A 12667-nucleotide genomic window follows, 5' to 3' on the forward strand; every position below is an offset into this window, starting at 1 on the left:
AGCGTTCTGTAACTTCTTCTTTCAAAAAGTTTCCACCACCTAAAGTGCCTGGCCATACTTAACAGTGGCAGTTTCAAAGCCAAATATTAGCCAAAGGATGCCACTGAGGTTCCTGGGCTGACCCCTCCTGCACCTTATGAAGGGCTCAGTGAAGCCCTAGGCCTTCCTCTTCCTCACCCACCCATTTCTGCTCATTGTCCCTAAAGGCTGGAAGGCATCAAAACCTCAAAGGTCCGCTGGAAACCAGGGAGGAATCTCATGCTTGCAGAGCTGAAGAGCTGAAACGGAGCCGTGTGTCAGTCCAGGCTCTCTGGATGGGGCCACCAAACAGGACGCACGTTTGCCACTTCCCCCGAGAGGCCGTGAGACGTGGTGCTGGCCGGCGGCTGCCCCATCCATAGCCAGCACAGCCGCGGTTGCTCCTGTCCTTCGCCCGCGGGGTGCGCGGATCGGACGGTGACCGGGGAACGGCGACCTCTACGTGGGGGTAGCGTGGGGCAGGCTCGCGGCCGGGCGCTCGCTGCGGGCAGAGGGGTGCCCCACGCGGCCCTGCCACGGGCAGACCCGCAGCCCCGAGCAGCGCCCAATCCCACCGCCCGATGGCGGGCACCCCCGCTCACACCGCCCTCACACCCCCGCTCCGCGGTAACCAATAGCCGCCGAACCCTGCGCGCACTGCCCGCCCTCGACACCCGCCCTGACCAATGGAGGCTAAGTGGGCTTCGAGGCGTCTCCCTCTCACTCCGCCCCGCGGCCGTGCCGCTACCACACAGCCGGCGAGGCGCGCCTCAGTTCGGAGTCAGGCAGATCCAGCGGGCTGTGGACTTAGCCCTGCGGATCCAGCGTGCCGCGGTTATCTCCTCTTTGTGGCGCCTCGTTAAAGCAGACGCGGCCCTATGTATTAGCCCGCTCCGTCCTCCCTGTTCCCTCCCCGGCCCACCCCCCTCCGCGGGGATCAAAGTGGACTCGACCACGTAAGTTAGTGCTCAACGGCTCCTCGCGGGTCACGTGGGCGGCGCGTGCTGCATGAAGGCGGTTGCTGGCGGCCGTTCGGCGACGTGCGGGCCCCGGTGGCAGGATGAGTTCCGGGCGGAGCGGGGGGCCGGGGGTGCTCAGTCCCGGCAGCACCGTGACCCTGCGGGTCTGCACCGTGGGCCTGCGCCCCGAGGTGCCCGTCGTGCGGATCTGGGGGCTGCTTGGGGAGCGCCGCGCCGACTACATCCGCCTCCGCCGTCAGATCCAGGCGGCGGCGGCGGGGCCGCGCCTGGCGGCTGCTCCGCGACCAACCGACCCAGTGGCTGGCGGGGTTGAGCTGTCCACGGGAGACCTGGGCCTAGTGGAGGTGGTCGGGCTGTGGTACCGCTGCTGCGTGGTGAGTCGCTCCGGACAGGACTACCGCGTGTTCTTGCTTGATGAGGGTTGCATGGTGGTTACGTCCGCCTGTTACCTGGCGCCGGGCTGCGAGGAGCTGTTCCGCCTGCCCCCGGAGGTGTTGGGCTGTATTGTGGCTGATGTTGTGCCCTTAGGAAGCCCCGGGGTGGCAGCCTGTGGGGATGCTCCCTTCTCCAACTGGACGGTGGAGGCTATGGAGTTCCTGAGCTTCCTGCATGGCAAGGAGATGTCTGGACGGGTGAAGGAGGTGATGACGCCGCAGCTTATAGTGCTTGAGTTGCCCCAGCTCGTATCCCAGATGCATCACCTGGGTCTGGCCAGGCGGGTCACTCCTAGCTGGTTCTGCCACATGCTCAGGCAGTGCCTGGCTTATGGCCACCCAAGGAGCCATCTCAAGGTACAGCCTTCAGCATCTTCCTTCGTATCTTCTGCAGTGCCACAGCTTCCCCGTGTTTTGCTCTCGTATCAGCCTGTGTCACCTCCTTTGGATTATGTTTACCCACAGCTTCACTTGGATGTGACAGAGCCTGTCCTAGTGACCCATGTCTCTGACCCACACCACTTCTACTGCCAGTTGAAGAGCTTGTCCCAGGAGATCCGTTGCCTTTCTGATACCATGCGCCACACTTACAAATCCTGCTCCTGCTTGCCATTACCCAAAGTGGGCTCACCCTGTGCTGCCCGTGGCAGAGATGGCCAGTGGTACCGTGCACTTCTGCTGGAGCTTATTGCTGGGGAGAGAAACCAGCAACTGGCTCTAGTGGTCTTTGTGGACTATGGCAGGAAGGAGACTGTGACCAGAGCTAACCTGTGCCTTTTGCCCCCTGAGTGTTTCCACGTACCTGTGGTAACTTATGCATGCGCTCTTCAGGGTGTCTCGGATGGAGGTTGTACCTGGTCCCCACTGCAGATCAATAAGCTGAAAGCGTTAGTGCTAGGCAGAGGAGTGAATGCTCACATCAAAGCCTTTAACTCCTTTGAACATCTCTATTATGTGAATTTGTATGGGGAAAATGGCATCAACTTGAACTATGTTTTCCGGCTGCAGGCTTGCTGCCTGGTCAGCAGCCATACACAGGTGAGCCAAACTGAGGGCTGGGAGCAGCTGGAAGAATCCACAGCTGAACTGGAATTGCCTCCAGGAGCACCTCCCATTGCTTTAGTGCATGGAGATTTGGCTTCTGCTCCTGTAGTTGATGTACATGTGAACTTGGGCGCATTCTACAATGCACAGGTCTCCCACCTCCGAGACCCATCTGAGTTCTGGCTGCAGCTACATGAACATCGGCGGCTCTTTGGGCAGTTGAGGCGGTGTATGTGTGATTTCTATTCACATGCTATGAAGTTGGATGGTGCTAGGTGGGATCTACAGCCTGGATCCCTTTGTTGTGCCAGTGGGAAAGAGGGTGTCTTTTATCGAGCAGTGATCACCAGGGTACTGGACAGTGAGGTAGAAATATACCTGGTGGACAGAGGCAACACAGAAATTGTACATCGGTGTGCAGTGAAGGAGCTGCTCCCTCAGTTCAGGGAGCTGCCTGCTTTAGCTCTGAAGTGCTGTTTGGCAGATGTTTGTCCTCTGAGAGGGAGTTGGAGTGAAGCATCTGTATCTGCATTTAGAGAGATTGTACTGAACAAGGGACTAAAGGTTCATTTCTTGAGTGTGCAGGGTGACAAATATATAGTTGAAATTTTTGACCAGTCCCAATTAGGAGAGAAAAGTGTAAGTAAACTCATGGCTCAGGGAGGGTATGCTGAATACCAGAGGTCTGAAATACCCAAGAGTGTCCAGAAATCACCTACTATGGCTATGAGCCTGGCCTCAGATGTTTGGGAAGAAAACCAAATAAAAGCAGAGAAGAGGCTGGGAGAGGAATCTGATCTAAAGAGAAGTGATAGGGCACTTAATTCTTATGCAGCTGTAGTGGTCAGAGGGAGCCCTGTTGCACCCATTCACAATTCTGCAGGTAGTAAATCTCTTACCGCTCAGAAGCGTGAGGGCAAGGATAACCTGCCCATCTCCTGTACACAGAATTATGACAAAATGAAGCTAAGCTCTTCTTGTGGAGGTCAGTTAGAAGTGGGAACTACAGTTAATGTTGTAGTGTCATATGTTGAAAATCCGGGTCATTTTTGGTGTCAGCTAAGTAGAAATTGCCAAGACCTTAAGTTATTAATGTCTGAAATTCAGGAGTATTGTGAAAATTCATCCCACCCACATGCTTGGCCAAATTCTCCATGTTTAGCCCAGTACTCGGAGGATGAAAAATGGTACAGGGCTTTAATTATTAGTGAAGTTCCTTCTGCAGAAAAAGTAGAAGTCATATATGTTGACTATGGCAACAGAGAGTTGGTCTCTCTAGCAAACCTCCGCTCAATTCACAAACGCTTCCTTAAGTTAGAAGCTCAGGCTTTCAGGTGCAGCCTTTACAACCTAATTCAACCAAATGGTCAGGATCCTTTTGCTTGGGATGAAGCAGCAATTCGGGCTTTTCAGGAGTTTGTTGATACTTCTTCATCTCATCTTGAACTGAAGTGTACAATATTTGCCTTGGCTTCAATAAGCAAGGAGCTGTTTAACATTGTAGATTTAATGACACCGTTTCGGAGTGCTTGCCAGTTTTTGACCGAGAGGGGTGTAGCCAGACCTTTATCTCCTCAAAAGCCTCTGTCATCCTTGGTTCATCTTCATTCTTACTATTATTCTATGCATGGTATCAAAATTGGGAGTGAGGAAGACGTTTATATTACGCATGTTGAGGATCCATGGACATTTTACTGCCAACTCGAAAGATGTTCAGATGTCTTAGCACAACTTACCGATAACATTGGTCGCCTGAGTGAAAAAATGAGCAGCTTAGAAACCTTGCAGAAGTCTGAGAGCTTGTGTCTAGCCAAGTATACTGACAGTCACTGGTACAGGGGAATAATTATGAAAAAGAAACCTGATATGCAAGTCTTCTTTGTGGATTTTGGGAACACAGAGACAATAGATAAAGATAACCTGCTTCCTTTACCCACTGATGTTTGTGATATCTTGCTTTTGCCAATGCAGGCCGTAAAGTGCTCCTTATCTGATATCTCTCGTGTTCCCGAAGAAGCTATAGCATGGTTTAAACAAGCTGTCCTAGAAAGGCAATTAAAAGTGATCATTGTAGCAAGGGAATCTGATGGTAAACTGTTGGTTGAGTTGTTTGATGGTAATACTCAAATTAATGCAAAACTGAAGGAGTTAAGCTTAATGAGCAATACAGGAATCAGGCCTATAGAAAATGAAACTTTGTGCTCTAGAAATACAGATGTGATAGAGAGGAATGGGAGTGCAGAATCCCCTTCAGATGCACACAGGACTCTTGAAAGGAAAAGAAGCAGATCTGAAGCCCAAGGAAAAAGGGGGGGTAGCAAAAGGCACTTCAAGAAAGAAGATGAAAACCTTTCCCAGCCTGCTACAAAGGGAGATCTGGCAGCTGGATTACTAGAATCTGATGAAGTAATTAGAAGTAAGAAGGATGCTTCCCTGTTGAATAAAGCTGGGAAGGAGTCTTTGCTTTCCATCCAGATGGATACACAGTCAGATATTAAGTCTGATGCTGAAGGTGGGAGTATAGTGCTTGAAAATGTATCTGATCTACTGCAACAGAAGATAATGCCAGGTCTTAAAGTGTCAGTGTATGTGTCTTATGTAAATGATCCACTGGATTTTTATGTTCAGCTAGAAAGTGATGAGGCTCAGCTTAACAGCATTTCAGAAAGCTTAAATGTTAGGACACAAAGAAAGAACCCTTGTGGACAACTTTGCCAAGTGGGAGACTTAATCAGTGCTGCTTATTCAGAAGACAGCCTCTGGTATCGAGCTGTAGTTAAAGAGAAGACTTCTGATAATTTGATAAGCATACAGTATATTGATTATGGTAATACCTCAGTAATTAATGTTGGTCAAGCACACAGACTCCCTGAAGGCTTGTCATCTATTCCAGCAATAAGCATTCACTGCTTCCTAGGTGGACTTAAATGCAAAGAAAATACAGACTGGGCAGAGAAAGCTGTGCTTTACTTCATCAAGAGAACAAGTGAAGTTCTGCTAACGTGTGAATTTGTGGAGAAGGTTAAGGATAAATGGGAAGTTATCCTCAGTGACCATGAAGGTATAATAACTGTGGATTTAGCTGATGAAAATCTTGCAAGTAGCAAAGGATCTTGTTCAACAGAAATACTTGATAAAAGAGAGAACAGTGACATAATAATTGAGTGTGAGCCTTTGCCGCCTCAGGCACAAAATAAAACTCCTTGTATAAGTAACTCTAAGTCATTTATCTGGAAATTCCCAGAGGCAGGCCAGACTGTAAAAATTTATGTCACAGTGGGAGGTGGTCCAGAATACTTCTGGAGTTGCAGCGCTGATACAGAAGACATGAAGTACATAGAGGGAAAAATAGAAGAAGCTGAAAGCACTGGACTAAAATCTTTGAATGATTGTGGAGCTTGTATTAAAAGCGGTGATATTTGTCTAGCAAAATATAGTCAAGATGGGAAGTTCTACAGAGCTAAAGTCAGCAGCGTAGAAGGTGACAGAGTAGTTGTTAGACATGTGGATTATGGAAGCGAGGAAACTATTAGCATGGAGTTGGTCAGGCAGATTCCGTGTGAATTGATCCAGGTACCTAATCAAGCATTTGCTTGCTGTCTGTCAGATTTCAATTCCTCTGAGGGTTCATGGCTTAGTGAAGCAAAAGAGAAGTTTAATGATATGACCCAAGATGTCTTATTAGAAGCAAAAGTAATAGAAACTCAAGAATGCAAAGCTTCTGAAGTCCCTCTGTCTGTTGTCAAGCTGGAAGCTTCTGGTAAGAGTGTTAATGAAGAGATGAAGTCTTTTTGGAAGGCTAATAAAGGAACTGGTGACCAGTCTTTCTTAGACCTTGAGAACCCCTTAAAGGAAAACAGATGTTCAAAGAATGATATGAATCCTTGTCTGGAAAGAGGAACTCCTGTTACTTGTGGATTAGCTCAAGAAGAAAGTGAAAGTGCTTTACATTGTTCTGAACCTTTCCTGGGTATAACTTCTGAGTGTTTCAATACTGTAGAAGCAAGTATGTCAGTCGAAGCTGTTGAGCATATGTCTGGAAAGGCTGGTGGATGTGAAACAGCTGAGCATCAAAGCAACTTTGATGAAGACATACCTCTATCTGGAGGAGACAGCAGTAACAATGTATTACTAGAACCAGTGAGAAGCTGCAGTCTTCATGTTTTGAAGAGTGAAATGAAAGCTGAAGAACAAGAATTATCTGAAGAAGCATTTCAAGAGGATGCTGAGCTGAAAGAACCGACAGGCAGCGCTTCAGCAGCCAGTCTTCTAGAAAACAAACAAGAAGAACTGCAAAGGGAGCCAGTGCTACAGTCATCTTCAAGTGATGAAACAGAGATATTAGGAGCACTGGATCAATTACAAAATCAATGTTCATATGATGATCTAAAAGAGTTAATACTGGAGCTAGAGGCACTTTCAGTTCAGCCCTTCTTTGCTGAAGTAACAAAAGAAGCTCTGGAAACAGAGTCAGCTGAAATGCAGACAGCTTTGGGTGTTAAAGCAAGAGAGAAAGTGTTTGAACAGGGATCATTTGAACTGCCAGTCATGAATGAGGACACAGCGGAGTTGGCAGCTCTGAACTTTCCTGAACTCTTACCATCACTTAATGAGGGGAAGAATTCAGTGCCTTTGGTTAGAAATGGAGAGAACACAGTAGAGCTGATTCCATCTGATGCTCAGCCTTCTTTGGGAGAGAATGCAGAGAAACCAGAATTGAATTTGTCTGGAATTCATAAAGCAGAGTCTTTGCAAGAAGACTGGATAGAATTAGAGCCTTCTCCCCTAAAGCTGCCTTTGTCTGATGGTAGATCTGAGAAACAACTGGACCTGAAGACCCATGACATGCTGTCATTGCTGGGTGCTGAAATTGAGCAGCTTCTGGAACTGGTGCTGCCTGATGTGCACCCATCTCAGGAAGATGGGGATGAGGACTTGTTAGAGTTGGAACACACTGCACTGCAAAGTTCTGCAAATAGCAGAAGTCAATTTTCATTTCTTACAGAAGAATTAATGGATCGGAGGTCTGTTTGCACTGTAAAATCATGTGACTGCAATGTTGAGAAACATAAGGAGTGGCAGGAGAAAGATGACTGTTATGTGGAAGAATGGATGAAACGAGGCTTGACTGACTCATTTAAAGAATGTGGAAATACACATGTGCGGTATTCAGCCTGTAAGCCTGAGGATGAAGATGTAGAAGAAAAGCAAAATAAGAAGTTGGCTGCATGCAATGCAGGTAAAGTATCTGAGTTTTTTTTTTTTTAAGGAGTTAAATGATCAAAATACTGTGCACATTCAAATGAGAATCACTTTCTTATAGGAACCTGTTTTTTATTGCCTAGTAAGTTACTATTTTAGTGTTAACATCCGTATGCTTCCATGGCTTAAGGACATCAGATTAAGTGTAGTATCTAATGGATCCTGTGACAGACTAACAACAGCTAATCTTTGAGAGGTTAATTATTTTATGATTGAAAATCATAGAAATGCATATTTAAGACTCTGCAGGATGGCAAATTTTCAACTTTCAAATATTAAATAAAAGTTTGGAAGGGGGTGGGGAGTATGGGGGCAAGGTTGTGAGGCATTTCTGGGTTTCTGTTTTTGGAGGAGTTGTTTTTATTGTGTTGTGGGGTTTTTGTTGTCTGGTTTTTTTTTCCTGTGCTTTTATTTTCTTCCTCCTTCACTGATATGATTTTTATAGAACACAGTGAGTATACTTGTCATCTGAAGGGCTTTGCTGTTGGTTCCAAATGTGTGGTGAAGACCTCTCTAAAATGGTGCGAGGCTCGCATTTTGGAGGTATCTGAAAAAGGTACCAGGGTAAGTATGGTTTCAGTACTCCTTCTGCATACTTAAGATCTGGTCATTTTTTGGTCTTTCTCCAAGCTTTTAATATTTTAGGGAGGTCTATTACAGAATTTAAGACTTAGTATTCCCAAGGTTGATTCTGCACTTAGAGACTTCATACAAACAACTGAGCTACATGTCAATACTTGATATTCCCTTCATAGGAAGACTGAAGGATCAGGCTCTAGCTTGAGATACATATTTCTGTGTGTGTTTGTCTGGCCTCCAAGTTAATGTTCTGCTGTGGAGCTGTGTTAGTATTAAATGCTTATGAAACTTGTCATTATTTTACTGGTGTTTTATACTGAGGAATTGGTGCTAGAACAGTATAAACTTGGGAAGAAACCTGAATTACATTGTAACTAATAATGAATATATGACTATTACTGCTTCAGTGAAATGTATTAGATTAGTGATTGGTGGTAGTTAACAGATTATAATCTAATGGGTTGTGTTGTTCTACTTCTTTTAAGCTATGGGATAAATAGTCTTCCTCTGGTTCAGGGGAAGTGTGTGTGTGTGTGCATGTACACAAATGCACAGATGTTATACTTAACATAAAAGGGCCTTTAAGTTGTAATTTAAGGTTGCATATCCAAAAGATCACTTCACAGAAGTAACTTTTTGAAAGATGAATGAATGCCTGAGATCATGAAGGCCATCTCTTTTACTAGTGGATTCCTTGGGTATCTAAAACTAACCTCAGCCTATATTCAGATGAGTGTTGGGTATGTAGCGATATCTCTCCTGATTTATTTCCTTCTTCTTCTGACCTAGTACATGTTTTCCAGCCTTCCCCTCTCACTATACTTGAGTTAAAAGTTCAGGAGAACCTTGAGCAGGTTCAGTAGTGATACTCAGCTTTATTAGAGGTTAACTTGCTCTTCCTTGCTAGATACAGACTGAAGACCTTCTCAAAGGCAGGGAATCCTCAGCTGTGTTTTCCTCCTACTAGATGTCTTATTTGCTGAGTATGTTCTCAGGATCGATCCACTGCTGTGTTAGATGTGGTTTGGCTCCGTCTGTACAGGTCTTGAATCTCTCCAGTGGCAATGAGGAGATTGTGGATCCTGAGAATGTCTGGAATGGTGTTCCTGACTGGGCTTACAGGTCATCTGAGGTAAGGCAGTGTGGTAGTGGACTGGGCAGGACACTACTGTCTTTTAGAAAGGGCTCTCTGAGTTTAGTTGTGCTTCTCCCTGTGTCACCCTGAGAATAGAAAGGCAAAGTCTCATTCATCTAAATCTGTGTATTCATGCCCACTGCTAGAAGTGCAATATTTTACTTTAAGACTTCATATTATCTTTCCTTCTCTGTGGATCACTATGGAGACTATAGAAATTTGTATTAATGTATTATATAACAGATATACAAATCCATATAAATAGTTTACAGAAATTATAAATTAATAATTACATAAATTATAAACTGTCAGCCATCTGGCCTGAGGACTGTGAATTCAGGCTGGGAATAGATTTATGAAAACAGCTTGAAGGAAGAAGTGTTACGGGAAGACTAGTATTAATCAAGAACTGTAGAACAATGCTGATATGTGGCTTTTGACAGATCATGCTAGTAGAGCATGTCAGTAACTGGTAAATTATGAAAAATACTTCTATTATTAAGTAATTGGGAAATTATAGTAAGATTTTTCACCAGTGCTCTTCATGACATACCAACAAATGAAAAACTCATCTCTGGAACCCGCAACTCAGGTTGGCAGCCATCCTACTGATGATAACAGAATGAATTTCCAGTTTATTTCTCACATGCAGTTCTTCCATCAAAGTAAAAAGTGGGCAGAAGACTTCTGTAGTGAGTTGTAAGGGGACAGAGCAGTGGTAAATTAGAGTCCCACAGTGCTGATGAAAAAAGTTAGCTTTCAGTTGTGGTGATTCCTTTAATACTAGACTATCTTGGCAGTAGTGCCAGCTTCCTAACAGAATCCCCTTTTGTTTAGGCAGTAACCCCTGTAACAGGAAACTTGCAGTTATTACCGGAGGAGTCCTCACTTCAAGGTAAGACTACCTTAAACTCCCAAAGGGGTGGTGAGTTCTGTGTTTGGATGCTTTCTGATTTTCTAGGAAATGCTTTATTTAGGAAACTACAGTTGAAACTTTTTCTAGCTTATGTGTTTACTATTGTTGTTCTGATTTTTTTTTTCTTAGCATTAGCTTACATACTGTCAGTTTAATGGTGAATATCTGTAATGTAAGCTGCCACTGTCTTGATTAGAGATCAGTTTAGTACTTATTTATTCAACCTAGTGGATTGAGCCTTTTGGACAGGTTGGAGTGGTACACCTACGTTACAGATTTTGGTAGGGTTTTGAGCATTGGCCACCAGTATACTGCTCTTGCTTGCCTTGCCTCAGAAATGTGGGCAACTACTAGGCAGACTCTACAAAGCATTGTAATTTGGTTATTTGAATGCCCCAGTTCCTTAATAGGTCTTCATCTATAAATCTAAACCCATAATAATACCATCTTAGTTGTTGTAAGGGTAGTTTGTGAATAGTGCCATGTATGTCTTTATTACTTAAATTCTGAAGTGTTACTAGCAAACACCTATTGTGTACCAAAGAAAATAGTACAAGTTCTTTCTGATTATATACTATATAAAATATATTAAAATCTATGGAATGGTAGAGAAGTTCTGGTTGAAATGGACCTTTGAAGATGCTGAAAGGAAAGTCAACTAGAGCAGGTTGCTTAGGACCTTCCTTTCAGGTGTGGAAACTATCCAAGGATGGAGACTCCAGAACCTCTCTGGGAAACTGGTTCCAGTGTTTGACCAGTGGTTGCCTGATGGAGACTGAAATAAGCTTGAGTAGAGATTGCATTTGTGTTTTCAGTGGTTGAATTGGTAATTTCATTTTGGTACACCTGTACAGAAAGTGGACTGGTTCTCAGGTAACAAATTATGAAGCCTGCAATGGAGATCTAGTTACCTGTTGGGCAAACAGCACAGAAAATGTGAGTTAAGGTCATGCAACCATGTGGCATAGATACAGGTCTTGCTGCACATGCAGGTCACCGCCTGGAAAGGCAGTTAGAGTAGAATGTACCCAATCCACAGGATGCAAAAATCCCTGCAATGTGTTACCCTAAGACCACTGAGGAATGGAGTGGCTTGAACTTGTAACTAAAATCTGGGAGTACTGCTTGCTTCATCTTGGGCAGTTCTGTTGTTCCAACTGTCTTGTCCTTACAATGATAATTTTGCCTGAGTATAGTCTTTTAATATGGTGCAGTATGTTGCTATTTAGTCCAAAGCCTTGTTGAGTTAGACTTTAAATATTAATGCATTTATATGTTTACAGAAAAATTCTGATGGATCTACCTATTTCTACTTTCTGTAGAAAAGCAAAGTGGCTACAGTTCACATTTAGCTGAAGATCCCTCATGTTCTCCAACATTGCTGAAAAAAAGTGATGTGTTCACCACATGAAGCTCAACAAGTACCTGTGTCCACAAGCGTTCCTCTGAAAATGTGTTTTCATGGGAACAAGAATACAGGCAAAGCACTGAGTGTTTCTTCAACATAATGGAGCAAATATCTGTCACTGCCATACTTCCCTGTCAAGGAGCAGTACTTATTACTAGACTCTGTCTATTTGGCTTCTCATTTCTGTACTTTCTTGTTATCTAGCTGCCAGTGGGTGATTCTTCAACAGAGGTTTGAGTTGCTGTATAGGCTACTGTGGTGCACAATACTACTTTCTGATGTTTGAGGGAAGTTGCATTGTTAAGTGTTTTGAGGTTTTTTTTCCTCTAAAAAATGGTTGAGGGTTTGTTTTTTTTTTTTGTGCAGGGAGGAATGTTTTTTTTTGTCAGGGAACATAGTTGATTCAGGTTGAAGTCTTGCATTTGGTGCTGTTATAAAGCAATGGAAAAAGCTGGAATAAAGCTTCAGCTGGTGTATACTGTTTTGTTAATGACTTGTGTTCTTTCCCTAAGCATAAGCCCAAATGTTGTGTGCATACCAAGTATCTTTTTTCAACGCTACTACTGCAGTTAGATGTAGCTATGCACATTCTGCAGATCCTGGTTCTGTTTTGACCCTAACCAGCTCTCTAGACCACTGAGCTGTGGTGAATGCTTTGAAATATCAGAGAGTCATGTACAAAACAGAACTTGTATTTATGACATGGCCTTAACTGCACTAATGAAAGATAAAACTTTTCCTACAACTATGAAGCAGACCTAGCAGAATGGTTTTGCATGTGTACAGTGGGGTAAGGATTTGTTAAACCAGCCACATCTTATCTCGCCTTTTGTTTTCCTCCTCATGTGTTGAAAGGAGGTTTCTGTTTCATAGTCCTGTTCTGTGTCAGTA

At 44.4% G+C, this 12667-nt stretch overlaps 1 protein-coding gene across 1 annotated transcript; it reads left to right on the forward strand.

Annotated features, from left to right (window-relative positions):
- The first annotated feature begins 1075 nt into the window (after positions 1–1075).
- On the forward strand, positions 1076–11883 carry TDRD6 (tudor domain containing 6). Its single transcript, XM_057427503.1, has 5 exons — positions 1076–7715; positions 8184–8302; positions 9360–9449; positions 10290–10347; positions 11691–11883. Exons 1-5 carry the CDS (start codon positions 1079–1081, stop codon positions 11777–11779), a joined length of 6993 nt encoding a protein of 2330 aa, XP_057283486.1. The 5' UTR covers positions 1076–1078; the 3' UTR covers positions 11780–11883.
- Positions 11884–12667: the final 784 nt, after the last annotated feature.

The sequence above is a fragment of the Pezoporus wallicus genome, unplaced genomic scaffold, assembly GCF_028554395.1.
Source record: "Pezoporus wallicus isolate ANWC-B61680 ecotype Strahan unplaced genomic scaffold, APGP_CSIRO_Pwel_v1 contig_6464, whole genome shotgun sequence".
NCBI lineage: Eukaryota > Metazoa > Chordata > Aves > Psittaciformes > Psittacidae > Pezoporus > Pezoporus wallicus.